Source organism: Salmo trutta, chromosome 30, assembly GCF_901001165.1.
Source record: "Salmo trutta chromosome 30, fSalTru1.1, whole genome shotgun sequence".
Taxonomy (NCBI): domain Eukaryota; kingdom Metazoa; phylum Chordata; class Actinopteri; order Salmoniformes; family Salmonidae; genus Salmo; species Salmo trutta.
This window is the reverse complement of record NC_042986.1, coordinates 30142163-30163742: the sequence shown is the minus strand read 5'-3', so window position 1 is coordinate 30163742 and position 21580 is coordinate 30142163. Positions and strand designations below refer to the sequence as shown.

General features: G+C 43.1%; 1 protein-coding gene across 8 annotated transcripts in view; it reads right to left on the bottom strand.

The window, feature by feature from the left end:
- Positions 1 to 7771: 7771 nt before the first annotated feature.
- The window catches only part of LOC115168486 (dedicator of cytokinesis protein 3), an 84129-nt gene continuing 70320 nt past the window's right edge, over positions 7772 to 21580 (bottom strand). For 6 of the 8 annotated variants that reach the window (XM_029723815.1, XM_029723819.1, XM_029723821.1 and 3 more), the window contains 26 exons: positions 21456 to 21531; positions 20952 to 21052; positions 20783 to 20841; positions 20541 to 20689; positions 20213 to 20298; positions 19845 to 19871; positions 19617 to 19712; positions 19445 to 19505; positions 17977 to 18070; positions 17703 to 17851; positions 17262 to 17348; positions 16550 to 16654; positions 15921 to 16062; positions 15594 to 15760; positions 15375 to 15461; positions 13829 to 14008; positions 12994 to 13077; positions 12763 to 12879; positions 12555 to 12676; positions 12309 to 12447; positions 12144 to 12225; positions 11864 to 11976; positions 11554 to 11653; positions 11308 to 11430; positions 11088 to 11170; positions 7772 to 10971 (listed from right to left, as the gene is read on the bottom strand). In XM_029723815.1, the coding sequence (XP_029579675.1) occupies positions 10279 to 10971; positions 11088 to 11170; positions 11308 to 11430; positions 11554 to 11653; positions 11864 to 11976; positions 12144 to 12225; positions 12309 to 12447; positions 12555 to 12676; positions 12763 to 12879; positions 12994 to 13077; positions 13829 to 14008; positions 15375 to 15461; positions 15594 to 15760; positions 15921 to 16062; positions 16550 to 16654; positions 17262 to 17348; positions 17703 to 17851; positions 17977 to 18070; positions 19445 to 19505; positions 19617 to 19712; positions 19845 to 19871; positions 20213 to 20298; positions 20541 to 20689; positions 20783 to 20841; positions 20952 to 21052; positions 21456 to 21531 (3322 nt within the window). In that variant the 3' untranslated portion in view covers positions 7772 to 10278. The remainder of the gene's footprint in view (positions 10972 to 11087; positions 11171 to 11307; positions 11431 to 11553; positions 11654 to 11863; positions 11977 to 12143; positions 12226 to 12308; positions 12448 to 12554; positions 12677 to 12762; positions 12880 to 12993; positions 13078 to 13828; positions 14009 to 15374; positions 15462 to 15593; positions 15761 to 15920; positions 16063 to 16549; positions 16655 to 17261; positions 17349 to 17702; positions 17852 to 17976; positions 18071 to 19444; positions 19506 to 19616; positions 19713 to 19844; positions 19872 to 20212; positions 20299 to 20540; positions 20690 to 20782; positions 20842 to 20951; positions 21053 to 21455; positions 21532 to 21580) is intronic. The other 2 variants (XM_029723818.1, XM_029723820.1) reach the window with 2 other exon arrangements.

Genomic DNA, 21580 nt, shown 5'->3' with positions numbered 1-21580 from the left:
GATATTGCGCTATAGCACGGATCTTCCATGATACAGATTGAATCATTTTAGTCCCTAATGTACTTTGATCAATACATGTCTTGTATTCCCCAACAACTAAAACCCTAACCCACATACAGTGCCTTCGGTAAGTGTTCAGACCCCTTGACTTTTTCCACATTTTGTTACCTTATTCTAAAATTGATTAAATAAAAATTATTCCTCAGCAACCTACAAACAATACCCCATAATGACAAAGCAAAAACAGCTTTTTAGAAATGTTTGCTGATTTATTAAAGATAGAAAAACAGAAATATCAGAATTACATAAGTATTCAGACCCTTTACTCAGTACTTTGTTGAAGAACCTTTGGCAGCGATTACAGCATTAAGTCTTCTTGGGTATGATGCTACAAGCTTGGCACCTGTATTTGGGGAGTTTCTCCCATTCATCTCTGCAGATCCTCTCAAGCTCTGTCAGGTTGGATGGAGAGTGTTGCTGCAAAGCTATTTTCAGGTCTCTCCAGAGATGTTCGATCAAGTTCAAGTCCGGACTTTGGCTGGGCCACTCAAGGACATTCAGAGACTTGTCCCGAAGCCACTCCTGCGTTGTCTTCGCTGTGTGCTTAGGGTCGTTGGAAGTTGAACCTTTGCCCCAGTCTGAGGTCCTGAGTGCTCTGGAGCAGGTTTTCATCAGTACTTTGCTCCATTAATCCCAGTACTTTGCTCCATTAATCTGTCCCTCAAACCTGACTAGTCTCCCAGTCCCTGCTGCTGAAAGATATCCCCACACCGTAGGGTTGGTGCCAGGTTTGTTCCAGACATGACACTTGGCATTCAGGCCAAAGAGTTCAATCTTGGTTTCATAACACCAGAGAATCTTGTTTCTCATGGCCCGAGAGTCTTTAGGTGCCTTTTGGCAGACTCCAAGCGGGCTGTCATGTGTCTTTTAGTGAGGCGTGGCTTCCGCCTGGCCACTCTACCATAATTGGTGGAGTGCTACAGAGATGGTTGTCCTTCTGGAAGGATCTCCCATCACCACAGAGGAACTCTAGAGTTCCGTCAGTGACTATCGGGTTCTTGGTCACCTCCCTGACCAAGGCCTTTCTCTCCCAATTGCTCAGTTTGGATGGGCAGCCAGCTCAAGGAAGAGTCTTGGTGCTTCCAAATTTCTTCCATTTAGAATGATGGAGGCCACTGTGTTCTTGGGGATCTTCAATGCTGCATAAATGTTTTGGTACTCTTCCCCAGTCCTGTGCCTCGACACAATCCTGTCTCAGAACTCTACCAACAATTCCTTCGACCTCATGGCTTGGTTTTTTCTCTAGCATGCACTGTCAACTTTGGGACCTTATATAGACAGGTGTGCGCCTTTCCAAATCATGTCCAATAACTTGAATTTACCGCAGGTGGACTCCAATCAAGTTGTAGAAACATCTCAAGGATGATCAATGGAAACAGGATGCAGCTGAGCTCAATTTCGAGTCTCATAGCAAAGGGTCTGAATACTAATGTAAAGGAATACTAATGAATACTAATGTAAGGTATTTCAGTTTTTAATTTTTAATACATTTTCAGAAATGTCTAAAAACCTGTTATCACTTCGTCATTTTGGGGTATTGTGTGTAGATTGATGAGGAACATGTTCATTTAATACATTTTAGAAAAAGGCTGTAACCTAACAAAATGCGGAAAAAGGCAAGGGGTCTGAATACTTTCAGAATGCACTGTACACCTGCATGGTAGGCCTTTTATTTACGGGAACTATTGGTTTTGTAGGGAACATTTCATAGGGAATTTATCTCTGAAATTAGAGAAGGAGACCGAATTTAGGGAACTTATCTCTGAAATGAGAGAAATAGAGTGACTTAAACAAAAGTATGTTGCTGTGCACCAGGCATTAACCTGGGGAGATACCCGAAGGTACTGTCAACAGTATTACATAGACCTGGCCAGCACCTGCAACCAGAATGAGAACCGGGAGTTCCAGAGGACTGCACCGTGGGGGTATTATACGGGGGTATTATAGGTGGATCGGCCTGCACATGAATCTGGTCTCAGAGCATTTCGTATTATTCTGTAATTAAATCCGAGACACTCCATGATATGTTATGTTTCGTATGGTATGTATTAATGTGTGGATGTCCATCACCGATTCCGCATGACATGTTACGAATTTTCAAAAAGTACAATATGTTAAGAATTTACAAAACGTATGATATGTTATGAATTCTAGCTAGGTTGTTAACGTTGGCTAGCTCGTTTACGTTAGCTAGACTAGGGGTTATTGTTAGGGGTTAGGGTTAAGATTAAATTTAGGAATTAGGTTAAAGGGTTAATTAAGGTTAGGATTAGGGTTAGCTGAAAGGCTTAAGGTTAGGGTTAGGTGAAGGGTTAGCTAAAAGGCTTAAGGTTAGGGTTAGGTGAAGGGTTAGGTATAAGGGTAAAGGTTAGGGTTAGGTATAAGGGTTAAGGTTAGGGTTAGGTGAAGGGTTAGCTAACATGCTAAGTATTTGCAAAGTAGCTAAAAAGTAGTAGTTGAAAAGTTGCTAATTAGCTAAAATGTTAAAGTTGTCCTTGATGAGATTGAAACTCGCAACCTTTGGGTTGCTAGAAGTTTGCGGTATACACCCGACCAACTACCCTACTTTTGTTTTTGCCTTAAGTAACCATCTGTGTTATGTAACCATACCAAACGTGCCCTGATTTTCATACAGAATATTATACGAAATGCTCTGAGACCAGGTTGTGCACAGAGACTCTTTCAAGTGGTCAGACCAGAATGCCTACTCATTCAAAAACTGGAAGCAAAGACAACCTCAATTCAAAGTGACCCACAAATGTGGTGCGTCTTCTACAGACACATGGCAGTGGGAAGTTGATGTGAAATGTCATACCCATGGTGCCCTCCGTATTAGGAACAGATACAGTATGTAGTGAGAGTGAAGCTGACTCCTCTGTCACCATGACAGATCTGGCTTTGTTAGAGGCCATTTTACAGCAGATCCTGGAGAAAATGACAGAGAAGAGGAGGTGTCAAGATGCCAAACTGAGTTGGAAAAGGCAGCCAGGCGGAGAAGTCTTCATGGAGGAGAAGGAGAATGAGATAAGTGAGAAGAAAAGAGATGTTATTAATCTCCTTCTCTATATTCTGATGGGAGATCTAGTATATATTATGTATTGAATGTATTGTGAAATGTGTACCATAAAGGGGCAATCTGCAGTTGCTACATCTATTTTTGGACAATTAATTATATGAACCCATTGATTCTTGAAGAATATAACTTGTAAATACCTCATGAGCTTAGTTCAACTGTCGTACCCCATCAGAACCCAAAATATAAGCTTGTTTTACTCCAATGTTGGTAAGCAAAGTAAATGTAAACAAACACTGTACATGCTCAAAACATGGCTAAAACTGTAATATTGATATCATGGATGGTCAATCCTTGCATCCATAGCTCTGTCTATGAATTTGAGAGTGGTTACATATTCTCCAGCACCATCCCTCAGCTTTTTACCGAAACAGGGGTGGGGAATGGCTTTGTTGTTTTTTCAACTGGTGATTGCTGCTTTAACAAATATAAAAAACATTTACATCATGTTGATCGATTTTATAGGTGGAGATTGTGGAGAAGCTAGGCCTATAACTCTCCTCCACTGACTGTGCACAGTTCACAAGACATCAATAAGCGGCAGCAGCAGCCACAGTAATTTAACCCTTGTTTTCATTGTCCTGTCTAATATGACCATTAAAGCAACTTGCATTTATATATATGGAATAAATGATCTAGAATGTATATTTAAAACATAAAGACAATTTAAAATGCATTCTGTTGTGGAAATGCTCTTGTTTCCCCAAAACGGTGCGCACCATTCTTCAACCTGCCTTTGAGCAAAGATGATCTATTATATTGACAAGATATTCAAGAGATCGCTCTAACAGGGGAAGTATGTCCTCAACTATGGAAGGCGAGATCAGGTGGGAACATTCTAGCCAATCAGAGGGCAGATACCTGTGTGAACATGAGTTACAAATAAGTTGTTTTTCTCAAAGTTGCCGGATTGCCACTTGCATCCACTCATATCAGTACGTTTGTAACAGCCTAAATATTACAACATTTCTATTTGATCAAATAAGCCTCACATAATTCAACACTCTCATAGACTTCCAAAACAAAGGGCTAATCTCACACGGGTAGATTTTTGGCAGAGTAAATACTCCCTGCTTTGAGGTATGTTGCCTCCAGTGAATTATATATATACATTGGTTTGTTCCTGTTTTGTGGGTGTGGCATGTACAATATGGGTGTGACCATTTGAAATCGCTAAACTCATGCAGCACACCATATGGTAATCGCCCTCTTGGCCACCATAATAACGTTTTTCAACTGTTCATTCAGTACAATACCATTTCCGTTGAGAGAGAGGACGCGAGGAGTATGTAATAGATTCTCCAAAGGTATGTCGCCGGAGCAGTTGCCTCTCCCTCGCATGCAGCCTGGCGCACTTGGGACAACTTTAGACATTCCTGTTTTGAGTCAGACCACAGGGAGGAGGTCAGAGACTTAGCAGTGTGGTGTCAGGACAACAACCTCTCCCTCAAAGTCAGTAAGACCAAGGATCTGATTGTGGACTGTAGGAGAAAGAGGGGAGAGCACGCCCCCATCCACATCGACAGGGCTATTGTGGAGCGGGTTGAGAGCTTTAAGTTCCTTGGCGTCCACATCACTAAGGACTTAACATGGTCCAAACACAGTTCCTTAATAAGTCATAAAGCTGCACCATCTAGAACAGGGGTGGGCAATACCAGTCCTCGAGGGCCTGATTGGTGTCACAGTTTTCCCCCAGCCTCAGCTAACACACCTGACTCCAATAATCACCTAATCATGATCTTCAGTTTAGAATGCAGTTTGATTAATCAGCTGTGTTTGCTAGGGATGGAGAAAAAGTGTGACACCATTCAGGCCCCTCGAGGAGTTGCCCACCCCTGATCTATAGTAGAACATCTCGACTGGATGCATCACCGCTTGGCATGGCAATTCCACCGCCATTGACCGCAAAGCGCTACAAAGGGTGGTGCAGACAGCCCATTACATCCCTGCGGCTGAGCTCCCTGCTTTCCAGAACCTCTATATCAGGTGGTGTCAGAGGAAGGCCCCTAAAATTGCCAAAGACGCCAGCCACCCAAACCATAGACTGTTCACTCTGCTACCATATAACAAATGGTACCAGAGTATATCTATCCCAGTCTGCTGTCCCCACATGCTTCAAGATGTCCACCATTGTTCCTGTACCCAAGAAAGCAAAGGTAACTGAACTAAATGACTATCGCCCCGTAGCACTCACTTCTGTCATCATCAAGTGCTTTGGGAGGCTAGTTAAGGATCATATCACCTCTACCTTACCTGACACCCTAGACCCACTTCAATTTGCTTATCGTCTACAGACGATGCAATTGCCATTGTACTGCACACTGCCCTATCCTATCTGGACAAGAGGAATACCTACATAAGAATGCTGTTCATTGACTATAGCTCAGCCTTCAACGCCATTGTACCCTCCAAGCTCATCATTAAGCTTGGGGCCCTGGGTCTGAACCCCGCCCTGTGCAACTGGGTCCTGGACTTCCTGACGGGCCGCCCCCAGCTGGTGAAGTTAGGAAACAACACCTCCACTTCGCTGTAAGCATTTCACTGTAAGGTCTACACCTGTTGAATTCGGCGCACATGACAAATAAACTTTGATTTGATCCTCAACACAGGGGACTTCAGGAAACAGCAGAAGGAGCACGTCCCTATCCACATCGTCAGGACCGCAGTGGAGAAGGTGGAAAGCTTCAAGTTCCTCGGCGTGCACATCACTGACAATCTGAAATGTTCCACCCACACAGACAGTGTGGTGAAGAAGGCGCAACAGCGCCTCTTCAACCTCAGGAGGCTGAAGAAATTCATCTCGGCCCCTTTTTACAGATACGCAATTGAGAGCATCCTGTCAGGCTGTATCCCCACAAACTCAGGGCTCACCAGAGAGTGGTGCGGTCTGCCCAACGCATCACTTGGGGCACACTGCCTGCCCTCCAGGACACCTACAGCACCCAATGTCACAGGAAGGCCAAAAAGATCATCAAGAACATCAACCACTTGAGCCACGGCCTGTTCACCCCACTATCATCCAGAAGGTGAGGTCAGTACAGGTGCATCAAAGCTGGGACCGAGAGACGGAAAAACAGCTAATATCTCAAGGCCATCAGACTTTTAAATAGCCTTAACTAGCCGGCTACCACCCGGTTACTCAACCCTGCACCTTAGAGGCTGCTGCCCTAAATACATACAGTTCATACAGTATTCAGACCACTTTTTCCACATTTTGCTACTTTACAGCCTTATTCTAAGATTGATTAAATAAATAAAAATCTCAGCAATCTACACACAATACACCACAATGACAATTTGTTTTAAACGGAAATAACTTATTTACATAAGTACTCAAACCCTTTGCCATGAGATTCGAAATTGAGCTCAGGTGCATCCTGTTTCCATTGATCCTCCTTTATGTTTCTACAACTTGATTAGAGTCCATCTGTAGTAAATTCAATTGCTTGGACATGATTTGGAAAGACACACATCTGTCTATATAAGGTCCCACAGTTGACAGTGCATGTCAGAGCAAAAACCAAGACATGAGGTCGAAGGAATTGTCCACAGAGCTCCGAGATAGAATTGTGTCAACTTACAGATCTGGGGAAGGGTAGCAAAACATTTCTGCAGCATTGAAGGTCCCCAAGAACACAGTGGCATCCATCATTCTTAAATTAAATAAGTTTGGAACCCCCAAGACTCTTCATAGAGCTGGCCGCCTGGCCAAACTGAGCAATCAGGGGAGAAGGGTCTTGGTCAGGGAGGTGACCAAGAATCCAATGGTCACTCTGACAGAGCTCTAGAGTTCCTCTGTGGAGGTGGGAGAACCTTCCAGAAGGACAACCATCTCTGAAGCACTCCACCAATCATGCCTTTATGGTAGAGTGACCAGATGGAAGCCACTCCTCAGTAAAGGCACATGACAGCCCACTTGGAGTTTGCCAAAAGTCACCTAAAGGACTCTCAGACCATGATAAACAAGATTCTCTTGTCTAATGAAACCAAGATTGAACTCTTTGGCCTGAATGCCAAGCGTCAAGTCTGGAAGAAACCTGGCACCATCCCTACGGTGAAGCATGGTGGTGGCAGCATCATGCTGTGGGGATGTTATCAGCTGTAGGGACTGGGAGACTAGTCAGGATCGAGGCAAAGATGAACGGAGAAAAGTACAGAGAGATCCTTGATGAAAACCTGCTGCAGAGCGCTCAGGACCTCAGACTGGGGTGAAGGTTCACCTTCCAACAGGACAAGGACCTTAAGCACACAGCCAAGACAACGCACGAGTGGCTTTGGGACAAGTCTCTTAATGTCCTTGATTGGCCCAGCCAGAATCCGGATTTTAACCCGATCGAACATCTCTGAAAAGACCTGAAAATAGCTGTGCAGCAACGCTCCCCATCCAACTTTACAGAGCTTGAGAGGATCTGCAGAAAAGAATAGGAGAAACTACCACAGTTTTACACTCATCATTTGCTACTGCTACTCTGTTCTTTATTTTACTCATATTATTATCTATCCAGATGCCTAGACACTTTACCCTGCCTTTGTGTATACATCTACCTCTGTCAAATTCCATTCCCAGCCAAACATACTGCCAATCATTGTTGCTATTTCCCACAGAGCAGCAAGCAATGGAAATGACAGAGACAAGGCTGATAAAAGATTGTCTTTAATGTTTGGCATTGTTAATGAATCCATACCACAGCAGTTATGGGAGTAGGCAAACCACTTTTACAACCAAACACTGTTTGATCATGCTAACACCATATGTACAAGAAAGCACATTGAAAAGTGTATAAAGTATTTATATTTGAAGACTTGAAGTCAACAATGCAGACAACCACAGTCTACTGGATTGGTCTTCTTTAAACATTGATTATAGATATTCATCAATTATATCCATTTCTGGAGTACATGTATTTACACAAAACAACAATACAATTATTTTAGGGGGGTCTGCAATAAGTCTCAAAAATATTTGACAATACCGCTGTATGTACAGTAACAGAATTTACATTGAAAAATTCTATTGTACCTATATTTGATCTGAGTATCACACCTCTCATCATCAGCTTGCCCCTACACCTGATATTCATCTTATTTAATCTATAGCTCTGCTGTTCCATACTAATTCCACTGCTAAACATACCCTGCATCCTTTCATGGTACATCAGTGAAAAACGTCAACACTGATGAATCTGCATACAAAAATAGATGTTGTCTGATCAGTGGAGAACCTGATTTACACGAACACAAAACCAAGCATTTACCTGCAGAAAACGACTGTGTGAAACAAAGAGCTGTCGTTGGAATACTGACCTCCACTTTCCAACCCACTGGTGGTGAGTTATACGTTACATCTCAGCTAACTGTCTGTTGTACCTTCATTCCCCAAGGAGATCAACCTCATGGTCCTGTCTGAGCTTCTCATACTCATCTTCTATACACAAACATGTCCATACTGCAGATCAGGGTGAAGAGGAGATGCAGGCAGAAAGTATTACTGTAGCACCACATCGTCAACCAAGGCAGGACAAAACAGATGTCACACGTTGATATTATCTGCTTTGTTCGGAGAGTGTTGAGAAAGTGACGAGAAAGGAGAGCTGTCATTTTCATGAGTTTCTCAGAACCAGTCAAGTGAGTTGTCTGAGCGAGAGATTGATACTGCAATTCAGTGCACTTAAGGCAGGTGGGCGGAGGGGGGTGCGCAGAGGGTGTGGTGGTGAGTAGAACAGGTAAGATGTACTGTAAATCAGACTGAAGCAATGTCATTGCCATCAGTCCGTTTACACACGGTCCATATTTAGTACTTGTTGGTTGACATTGGCCTGAAACATATAGAGGCAGAGAGAGGGTGTGATACTGGTTTTGTGAGTATAGTTAGTCCAATAGGTGATTGAGGTACTGTTAAGTCGTTATTCTTTGTTCTACCGCATCTTAGTCTCCATCACCATCTACTTTCAGGGATCAATCCAGTCCAATTGGATCCAGCTCAACCTGCGCAACTGAAATTGGAACTCACTGTTGTTCCAGCACCTGACAATTTCACCCCTTCCTTGTACCCCTCCCAAGGATTGATCAGATCTGTCAGTCAGAGAACACTCATGCTCCTCTCATGAGATATTTCTATCTGGCACACAAAAGATTAGAAGACTGGAATAGAGACATAACTTAAATATAAAAGCACTTGAACAGAAAATAAGACCTGCCACTTGTGTAATACAAATAGCACATCTTGTTTAAATACATTCACATTGGTTTTCCATACGTACCGTATGGATGAATACTCCTAAACTGAGGTTTATATGTCCTTTGAGGTTTGGGTCGAGAAGAGCGACCCAGGTCAAATAACAGACTTGCTTTCAATGAGAACCAGGTATCAGAACAGAGTATTGGAGAATGCCATATGGTGAAGGACTATACAGTGTTTTGTAAAAAAACAAAAAAGAGCATGGAAAGTGTACTTGAAAACCCCATATATACTGTAGCAAAGCTATCAAAATAATAGGTTAGATATATGTAGCATTGAAAGCAGAAAAGACAACATCACTTTACTAAGAATATAACTTTCTGTAGTTGCCTTTTGTTGTGGAAAAGGGGGGGGGGGTCCTTTCGGAGCTTGTATCGTTTGATCATGTTGATCGAGATCGTCATGTTTCACGAAACGGCTGTATATTGTTCTCAAATGAAAATAAACTAAACATGCTCACATACTAGTTGTAGAAGAGTGTACAATCAATATTAATTTAAACAAAGTCATTATTATCGGTCACACTGTCCAACAGATAATATTTCCCTTATTAATTCCTATGAGGCTGCTTCCTCCATTCAGAATCAGACCGTCTGAATACAGTGAGAAGAGTGAGGGCGTATCTCAATAGTCTAAAGTGGATTCCTCTCCTTGTTTCCTCCCCTTTACCTGCACTGATATGAAAACATAGGATGGATGAAAGCAATATGGTCAATGACTACAATGTATTTGCATGATTCCACAGCCCATGATCTCTCACATCAATGCAGCTGAAGGAAAGGAGACAGGGGGGAGGGAGTCACTTTAGACTATTTAGATGCACCGAGGTGACTGAAATCTCCTAGAGGCCCAGCACTTTAGTACAATAATATAATAGACTATTGAGATGAAGCCAAAGACAGTCTCCTCATGGTGTCTCCTCGTGTTCCTCGCTGATGCACTGCTCCCATGCAGCCTTGGCTTGCTCCTCTCTGTGGCTGTGGGGGGAGTGGAAGATCCTCCGAGGCAGGGGGATGGGCTGGGGCAACAGAGAGCTCAGGTCCTCCTCAGGGATGCACCCCTCCCTCAAGTAGGGCTTGGGGGGCACAGCCGGGGGTTGGGGGCGCCGGTAAGGAATGCGGTGGGGGCCGTGGAGGGGTATCTGGTGGTGGGTGGGCCCGTGGGAGGGCCCGTGGGAGTGAGGGTGGGGGTGACCGTCGAGGCCGGCCGGTTGGGGGTGAGACTGGGGGTGGGAGTGAGGGTGGGGGTGACCGTCGAGGCCGCCTGTTTGGGGATGAGAATGGGGGTGGGAGTGAGGGTGGAGGTGTGAGACAGGGTTGCGGTAATGGAAGGGTCGAACCTGGTCGAGGGACTCTGCTTCTGGCCCGCTGTAGTGGATGTGGAGGTAAGGAGAGTCCAGGTACTCATCAGGGGTCCACAGGTGGCTGGGGACGGGCTCCATGGCATCATTTCGCACGGGGGGATCAGGGTACTGGCCCCCAAAGTTACTCTCACTCAGAGAGGAGACGCCACTGCTGGCACTGCCCGAGAGGGTGGAGTTACTGCCCCCCAGGGCTGACTGAGGACTGGTGGGGGAGCCTGGTATGGGGTGGAGAGGAGACTAGATAAAGAGAGAGAGAGGAAGATAAGAAATGAGTTGACAATGAGTTGACATCTGTTGACCAAGTTAAGAGGATAGCATTATTTACTGGTACAGTATGCATGACTGTCTTTAACCTTTCTGAGAGAGCGAATGGGCAGTGCTGGGGGTGGGTCACTGTTCTGGTGGTGGAACGCATCAAAGTGCATCAGGAAGTGACCTAGAGAGAGGAAGTAAAAACGTTCACATCAGAATAAATTTCCCATGTACTTTACAAAACCTCCTATCTAGTGTACATGACAGCTAAGGGACTCTTACCCATAAATAGGGTGTATATTATGACATGATTGTTCTTACCTGGTGGGAAGGACCTGGGCGGGATGGGGGGCATGATAACACCCCCTGTAGGTCCCTGGATGTAGGGCACTGTCTCCCTGCCCTCCCCATCTAGACTCCAGCTGCTGGGGGCACTAGGGAACACTGGGGGAACACCAGAAAAACACATGTTCACTACAGAGCTATTAAATCCTCCTACTGTATGTGTAGTTGTCCTACTTAGCTCAACACTAGAGAAAAGCATCATTAACCAATTTTACCACGCACATTCAGTATACTTGCCTTTCTCTGGCAAGCCCATGTGAGGGTCAATGCATGGCTTACAGGGGCTCACTTGTTGGAGTAAGGCACGCTGCAGATTGTTGCTCTGCAAACAGAGAGACAACAGAGGCTAAAGATATAAGAACAAACAGTATGCTCTGTAGTCTCAGTACCAGTATATTTCTGCTTCGGGCCAACTTGCTGTTCCAACGTTTCAGTGAACTAACTGTCTTCTTCTCCTTAAATAACTAATGCAGCAATGTCGTCAGTCCATTTGGCAGCAGTAATTGAATGGTTTGGCCTGTAACGTCAGTACCTGTCCGTTGTCAGTCATGCTGTAGTACATTGTGTTGTTAGTTCTCTGGTGAGGAGGCAGCAGAATCATCACCTCCCGGTTGTGTTTGGTTTTATCCGGTAGGGACGGAGAGCCTGGGGGAGGGAGGGAGGGGGACAGGACGGGTCTGCTGTAGACTGTATGGACACCAGAGACCCACTGATAAACACTGGCTATACACTGACTGACAGTTATAGTCACAACTGTGAATTAACATGTTTCCTAAATAAAATATGTACTTTCTGGTGCAGGAGTCACTCACCTCTAGCGCTGGAAGGGGCGGAGTTGATTATCTGGGAGGAGGTGGAGCGAATGGAGCTCAGACTGGAGGAGGAGGGGCTTGGCTGGAAAATAAAACATCTGTTCACACACGTATCTTCAAAATGTACAAAACTGGCGTGTGTGTATGCGTGCATGTTAAACCCACCTGCATGTGTGCCGTATCCTCAGGGGGCTCTCCCATCAGGCCATCTGTCAGGATGACCAGGTTTCCTCCCGCCTCGCTGGAGGTGTGAGAAGAGAGGGAGGAGGAGGACTGGCGTACAGAACCTTGCAGGTTCATAGGGCTAAAATAGAGGGAGAGAGAGAGAAAATCATGTTTTAAAAGGTGGCCACATTGAGATTACTGTAACATCTCTTTCTCAAGTGAAACCTGGTATAATGTGTGACTGACCTGTGTCTGTGTATCAGACGAACGCTCTCTGGGCTCATGTGGCTGTGAGTGGTCAGGATGCCTCTGGGAGAGTTGACCCCTGTGTAGGCCGCTGGCAACCCCTGTTGGGCCACATATAAAGACTGCTCTGAATATTTACACTGACTGCACACACACACACACACACACACACACACACACACACAGGAGAGCATGTAGAACCACTTACCTGGTGTAAACCAGCCCTCATCATGTGGAACTGATCTATCAGCTTTTTGTGCAGAGGACGCATTTCTGGGTGCACCAACTTCTCGTGGACAGCCAGCCCCACTCCAAGGATGTGAACCTGTGACAATGAAACAACATGTAGGAAAGAGAGAACATATGGTTTATCTGTCCTCTATACCCATGTACACTGTATGGACCACTGACCAGTGAGGAGTAAAGAGCTGTGTCTGACCTGTTCCTGCATCAGGTCATTTAGCTGAGCTATCCTCTCTGTGTCCTCTGGTTGACTGTTGATGTACTCCTTATCAAAGAATGCCTGTGGAGGAGTAACATGGGATATGAATGAGTTACAAGGCATACTCCAAGTCGATATTCACATATTATTATTATTATTATTATTATTATTATTAAGGAATTCCCCTCAAACACGCCCACAAATTGGTGAAACAAACATTCTTTCCTATTGGCCCCTATTGTAAAAGAGTCAACTTGGTCTTAGATTTTTTGTTATACAGAAAGAACAAAACAATGCCTGAAAAGCTGCAGTGTTGTTCAATGTACATGAAGCCAGGTCAAAAATCTCGACCAACGGTTCGAATGCTTCCACATAGGGAAATAGAGCCTGCATGAAGAGCCCTGTGGCTTCAAGCTATTCGGTGTGGGAAATGGAGGGACGCTGTGTCCAAGTAGACTACACGTATCTATTTGTGTGGAAAACATTTCATCACAAGTAAGAAATGTAACTTGTTTAGTACAGTCCGTTTGTAACTCCACTCACTCCACTAACTGCAGTATGCTACAAATACTGCATCCAAAATAACACCTTTTTTTTACTGCAGTAATTTTGCAGTGTAACTACAGTTAGAGTTCAAAATAACTGCAGTTATTCTGCAATTACTGCGTCTAAAATACTACAGTCGACTGCAGTAACTGCACTTTTACTACAGATTCAAAACCTGCCTGGTTTCCCTACAGGCGGGCAGCGTTCTATCGAATACCAACTGGGTCTATAGCAGATAACACTGAATGTTCCCTCCATCCCTCCCTCCATCCCTCTCTGTCAGTACCTCCTGGTATCTGGCGATGCCCCCGTTGACTGCAGCATCTATGACCCCGTTGAGCAGCATGCTGAGGGGGTTGATGTTGCCATGGTGCTGCCGGTGCTGGTACTGGCTGATGAGGGTCCGCAGCTCCTGGGTCTTATTCTCCACCACGTAGATGGCATTCTCCAGAGGGCTCACCTCCACCTGAACACACACACACATAGATTTGAATCCATAATGACACTTACGAGAGAGAGACAAACACAAATGATGCACTCGCTTGCATCATCTCCCTAAGGAGTCTGATGTCACAGTATGAGACGACAGTATGAGACGACAACGTGAGATGACAGTATGAGATGACAGTATGAGATGACAGTATGAGACAACAGAAGCCTATGAGATGACAGTATGAGATGACAGTATGAGATGACAGTATGAGATGACAGTATGAGACAACAGAAGCCTATGAGATGACAGTATGAGATGACAGTATGAGATGACAGTATGAGATGACAGCATGAGATGACAGCATGAGACAACAGAAGCCTATGAGATGACAGTATGAGACGACAGTATGAGACGACAGTAGCCTATGAGACAATAGTATGAGAAGACAGTATGAGATGACAGTATGAGACAACAGAAGCCTATGAGATGACAGTATGAGACGACAGTATGAGACGACAACGTGAGATGACAGTATGAGATGACAGCATGAGATGACAGTATGAGACAACAGAAGCCTATGAGATGACAGTATGAGACGACAGTATGAGACGACAGTAGCCTATGAGACAATAGTATGAGATGACAGTATGAGACGACAGTATCAGACGACAGAATGAGACGACAATATGAGACGACAGTAGCCTATGAGTCGACAGAATGAGACAATAGTATGAGATGACAGTATGAGACAACAGTATGAGATGAAAGTATGAGACGACAGCGTGAGATGACAGCCTATGAGATGACAGTATGAGAAGACAGTTTGAGATGACAGCATGAGACAACAGAAGCCTATGAGACAACAATTTGAGACGACAGTATGAGACGACAGAATGAGATGACAGAATGAGACGACAGTATGAGACGACAGTATGCGATGACAGTATGCGATGACAGTATAAGATGGCGTATGAGACGACAATTTGAGATGTCAGTACGAGACAACAGCAGCCTATGAGACGACAGTATGAGATGACAGTTTGAGACGATGGTATGAGACGACGGTATGAGACGCCAATTTGAGAAGACAATTTGAGACGACAGTATGAGATGACAGTATGAGACGACAGTATGAGATGACGTTTGAGACGACAGTACTAGATGACAGTATGAGATGACAGTAGCCTATGAGACGACAGTATGAGATGACGTTTGAGACGACAGTACTAGATGACAGTATGAGATGACGTTTGAGACGACAGTACTAGATGACAGTATGAGATGACAGTAGCCTATGAGACGACAGTATGAGAGGACAGTATGAGACGACAGTATGAGATGACATCATGAGATGACAATAGCCTATGAGACGACAGTATGAGATGACAGTGCTCCTCACCAGTTCTCTCCTCTCCACCTCAGCCCAGCGGGAGATTCCAGGGAGGGGACGAGACAGAATCAGGGTGGTTCTCTCAATCCACAGGCTCTGAAAACACACACATAAAACACTGAATACCCTTCTGTATAGTATATAGACAATATAATTACCTTCAATTGTCATTCATTCTATTTAGACCTACAAAACAACAACTTGGACATAAAAGACACACACACATACTCTGAACTCATTCTCCCTGTCCTTGGGTCCCTTGTGGAAGGGTCTGTCGTAGTGAAAGCGAGTGACATTGTTGATGCGGTAGAAGCTCTTGATTCTCTCTGGGACGCGCTCCAGCTGAGGCACGTCAGTAATGTCTGACACTGGGGTCACCGCATAGATCTGCAGGTCTGAGGCCACGTGTTAAGGTAAACATAGCCAAATAGACTGACAGTTGAGTTGACTGACAGACACACACACACACACACACACACACACACACACACACACACACACACACACACACACACACACACACACACACACACACACACGGTTAGGTTAGGATACACTGAGCATCACTCTGTAGGAGGGCGTCATCTGGTTGGTTGGGGTGCTGCATGGCAATGGCCTGTGGGAATTCTCCCAGCATCCTTTGCTGGAAATCCTCAAGTCGTTCATAGTCATAACCCCGGCACACAAACTCCTTATTCTGGAGAGAAGAGTTGTCATCCAATTGATAGGTACAAAGAAATAGCAATTAGATAAAAGATCCTGTGTGTGTGTGTTTGTGTGTGCGTGTGTGTATGTGTGTGTGTTTGCATGGACATGTTTTAACTATACTTGTGGGGATCAGAAGTCCCAACAGAAACAAAAGTCCAGAAGTCCCCACAAGAATAGTAAACAAACAAAAATTTGACCAACAGGGGACATTTTGAAGGCCTACACAAGGTCAAATGTTATTCTAGGGGGTTTAGGGTTAAGGTTAGAAGTATTGTTAGGGTTAGAATTAGGTTTAGTGTTCGTTTTAGGATTAGGAGCTAGGGTTAGGTTTAGGGTTAAGGTTAGGTTTTGGGGTTAAGGTTAGGGTTAAGGTCAGAGTTAGGGTTAGGATTTTGAATGGGACTGAATTGTGTCCCCCCACAAGGTAAGTTATACAAGACAGTGTGCTTGCGTGTGCATGCGTGTGTTCATCTCACCCTGAGGAAAAAAGGAAACTTCCTGCCATAGAAGCCCATCCTGAAGAACTCTGGTTCAATCCTCTGCTGTTCTATGATGTTGTCATAGTACGCAGCTTCCATTTTCTATAAAGATAAAAATACTTGATTCAACCCTCAGAGAGCGTCTTGATCTTTCTCAGCAACACACATCAATGAGGTTCCCTTGATGACAAAGTGGTCATAATGTTTTTGATATTTTGTCAGTGTATTGCAATGTAAATATATTTCCACAATGTGAGGACAATAAAGTATTTATATTATATTACATTTCTTTCTATTTACTTTCCATCTTTGTGATGATGAGTAGTCACTGGGGGATAAAGTAATCGCTCTGATGCAACTATTTAGAAAAAGAGACAGGGAGAACACAGAGAGACAAGGGGAGAAAGAGAGAAAGAGAGAGAGAGAAAGAGAGAGAGAGAAAGAGAGAGAAACAGAGAAAGAGACAGAGAGAGAGAGACAGAGAGAGAGAGAGACAGAGACAGAGAGAGAGAGAGACAGAGACAGAGAGAGACAGAGAGAGACAGAGAGAGACAGAGAGAGAGAGACAGAGAGAGAGAGAGAAAGACAGAGAGAGAGAGAGAGACAGACAGACAGACAGACAGACAGACAGACAGACAGACAGACAGACAGACAGACAGACAGACAGACAGACAGACAGACAGACAGACAGACAGACAGACAGACTCACCCTTATCCAGCTCAGACTCTGGTAATCATATAAGGTTTCATACTGGAAAGCCAGTTCCCGACAGAGTGATATTCCATATTCCCAACACTGGAAAGAGACAGAGACAGAGCTCTCACTCATATGGAATCTCTCATTATAGGTATACAATATCATGTCTATGGAATATCATTCTCAGGAGGATTTGAAGGGATATCATGACACATGCAGAAGTGCTTAGACTTGAGATTTTGACTTAGGATGTACATCCATTTGGGACTTTATCAAATACAATTATGGTTTAATTTGGGCCAAATTCAAGGATCTCACATCTGAATACTACATAAAGTATCTAGACAAAGCCTTGCATTTCCTTTGTTGAAATGCTTATTCTTACTTGTTTTAGTTTGACTTGTATTTTTTTGCTTGACTTGACTTAGCTTGACTTGTTTTAGCTTGACTTGCCTTTCCCTTGTTGAAATAGTGGAGGACTTTGCGACTGAGGCCCTCCTTGCGTTGCCACTCGCTCTGTGTGGGGTAGTGGAGGAACTCTCTGAGGGGGCGGTCCTCCCAGTGCAGCAGCTCCCAGTACAGAAGCAGGGTGAACGCTGCCTCTGTTGGTGGGGAGGACACAAAGGTCAAAGGTCATCACAATTCACCACATTGACCTTACGTGATAATCCTGACTGTCACAGGGTTCCAGTACTATACAGTGTGAGCAGGTTGATAAGTGTGTTACCTGTGTAGTCCTCTGCCTGCAGGTGCAGGTCACACAGCTTGTGGATGTAGCGGATGTACATCTCCTCCTTGTTCATCTCAGACTTGTAGAAATTCTGGGGAGGACATGCAAATGTTATCAGGAAGCAAGATTACTACAAGAACCAAAAACCAAAGTACATTTGCAGTTGTCTCAACACATCTCTGGCATAACTGGTATATACGTTATAAGGTATAAGGTATAAGTTATAAGGTATAAGGTATAAGTTATAAGGTATAAGTTATAAGGTATAAGGTATAAGTTATAAGGTATAAGGTATAATGTATAAGTTATAAGGTATAAGGTATAAGGTATAAGTTATAAGGTATAAGGTATAAGGTATAAGTTATAAGGTATAAGGTATAAGGTATAAGGTATAAGTTATAAGGTATAAGGTATAAGTTATAAGGTATAAGGTATAATGTATAAGTTATAAGGTATAAGGTATAAGGTATAAGTTATAAGTTATAAGGTATAAGTTATAAGGTATAAGGTATAATGTATAAGTTATAAGGTATAAGGTATAAGGTATAAGGTATAAGGTATAAGTTATAAGTTATAAGTTATAAGGTATAAGGTATAAGGTATAAGGTATAAGTCATAAGGTATAAGGTATAAGTTATAAGGTATAAGGTATAAGGTATAAGTTATAAGGTATAAGGTATAAGTTATAAGTTATAAGGTATAAGTTATAAGTTATAAGGTATAAGGTATAAGTTATAAGGTATAAGTTATAAGGTATAAGGTATAAGGTATAAGTTATAAGGCATAAGGCATAAGGCATAAGGTATAAGTTATAAGGTATAAGGTATAAGGTATAAGTTATAAGGTATAAGGTATAAGTTATAAGGTATAAGGTATAAGGTATAAGTTATAAGGTATAAGGTATAAGGTATAAGTTATAAGGTATAAGGTATAAGTTATAAGGTATAAGGTATAAGGTATAAGTTATAAGGTATAAGTTATAAGGTATAAGGTATAAGGTATAAGTTATAAGGTATAAGTTATAAGGTATAAGTTATAAGGTATAAGTTATAAGTTATAAGGTATAAGGTATAAGGTATAAGTTATAAGGTATAAGGTATAAGGTATAAGGTATAAGTTATAAGGTATAAGGTATAAGTTATAAGTTATAAGGTATAAGGTATAAGTTATAAGGTATAAGTTATAAGTTATAAGGTATAAGGTATAAGGTATAAGTTATAAGGTATAAGGTATAAGGTATAAGTTATAAGGTATAAGGTATAAGTTATAAGTTATAAGGTATAAGGTATAAGTTATAAGGTATAAGGTATAAGTTATAAGGTATAAGGTATAAGGTATAAGTTATAAGGTATAAGGTATAAGGTATAAGTTATAAGGTATAAGGTATAAGGTATAAGTTATAAGGTATAAGGTATAAGTTATAAGGTATAAGGTATAAGGTATAATAAATCATACAATGTCTCACCATCAGGTTGGAAGAGCCACCAATTTTCTTGTTCTCCATTTCATCTCCTTTCATACACTCCCTAAAAGCAGAGCAGGATTTTAATGTCTCATCAATCTCTACAGTACATCCATGTATCTATAGTCAATGTTATGATATTAACATGTTGCTTGTAATGAGTTATCCAATCTACCTGTAATCTAGCAGGCGTTCCATCAGTCTCGTGACGGAGGTGACAAATGAGATGCCCGTCTCCCTCCACGTCTCCTGCTCAATTTTCTCAAGTAGGCTACAGACAGACAAGCTCTATGTTACACGTGCACATTATTATAAGGACAGTAAACCATAAATTCATATTTGTTTGAGGACCATGATAGTGGTAGAGCTAAAAGCTTGGGCTGTGGGGAAACTGATATCTTACCTGGGGTAAGGCCCAAACAACTGGGTCCTGAAAGATGCAGCAGAAAAAGACAAGAAGTCAGGAGCAGACAAAAGAACATTACAGATGTAGGATCTTAATTTGTGAGAATTTTGAGAATTTTCCTGTACAGAAGGAAATGCAAACTGTTAGTGTATTCAATGTTTAAAAAGGCTTCTAAATGTTGTAATTTTCGCTTGATTTTCCCCCTAGAAAAAGTATCAACCCTTGTAAAAAAAAGCCATTTATTATAATACACTGTTTCTGCAAGATCATTTTCCTGCGGTAGCAAACTGACTCAATCTGTACTACAGCACACTGACTCAGGTAACATTGTGTATGAATAGAAGACTGAGGTTGTTGGTGCTTACAGCAGACCAAAGAGCTCTCTGTGATTGCCATCCCCTTTCCCATCTGACACCATACTCTCCAGCTTGTCCATCAACTCTGCTTCCACCTACAGAGAGAAAGAGAGAGGGGGAGAGAGAGAGAGAGAGAGAGAGAGAGAGAGAGAGAGAGAGAGAGAGAGAGAGAGAGAGAGAGGGAGGTTAGTGCATAAGGAACCAACCACCACACTTCCACAGTAGCACTAAAATCATAGATCCATAACATAGATATGATATTGGGTTATAACATGAAGTTAAACAAGGCCTACAGAGGATGAGTGGTCGCACACAGCAGGGGACAGACAGCACTGACCAGTTTGAAGTTGCCGTTCTGCCTCTGCTCCCAGTCCATCATGTCATGGAAGATGGGAATCATGATATTCCGGACCTCGCTCTGAGGCACGAGCGTCACTCCCAGGAACGGACCCATCATTCCAGGGATAAAGTGGGGCTTATTCTCACCTGGAGCACAACACCGATGTTATAGAAACACACATGACATTACCCATGAAGGCTAGAATGACAACAAAGCATCTGAATGTCATTTTATCTCACCAAGCTTCTGCCACATGCTGAAGAGCTCATAGGCCATCATCACCCTCATGTCTCCATACCTACAGAGGAAAGACGAGGGGGGTAATGTAGAGAACGTAGAACTACTGACCACACACACATAAATACACACACACACACACACACACACACACGATGGAGAGGTTCTTACTTGTCCATGACATTCTTCCTCTTGGCCTGTGTGAGGGGCTCCAGCTGCAGACTGGGCTGGTTGATGTACAGGACTGTCAGGCTGAAGAAAGAGTTCCACACCTGAGAGAGAGAACATGCACATCAGACACGTGTTCAAATGCCCTTTAACGGCAAAGATCTATCTATCTGTTTATCTATCTATCCATGTAGGCCTACATCTTAGCAATGTTATCACTTCATACATTTCACCATCAGGTTATGCATTTCCATAGTTTCTCTGCAGTCATAAATCCAGGGTGAACCAACTCAGACACATAAGACTGGAGACAGGTGCAACACAGAATGACAGCATAATGTTGTTAGGAAACCATGGAGAGAAAAACAGAGTCCTTTGTGAACATAGAAGACGGAGAGAACAGCAGGTTCAGGGTCGACTTCTCCGGGATATTTAAGGCTCTATTGTTTACTTGCTTACTGCTGTTGTTCAACATGACACTTCTCGTTTCTCTACAGAGGCACGCACCTTGAAGTCAAAATCCGCCTCAGAGAAGTTCTTGTGTAACGCTGGGGACAGGTACTGTGTTGTCACCACAATGACACTGCAGAAGAAGTCACAGCAAAACGTTAGGATAAAAATAGATGATGCAA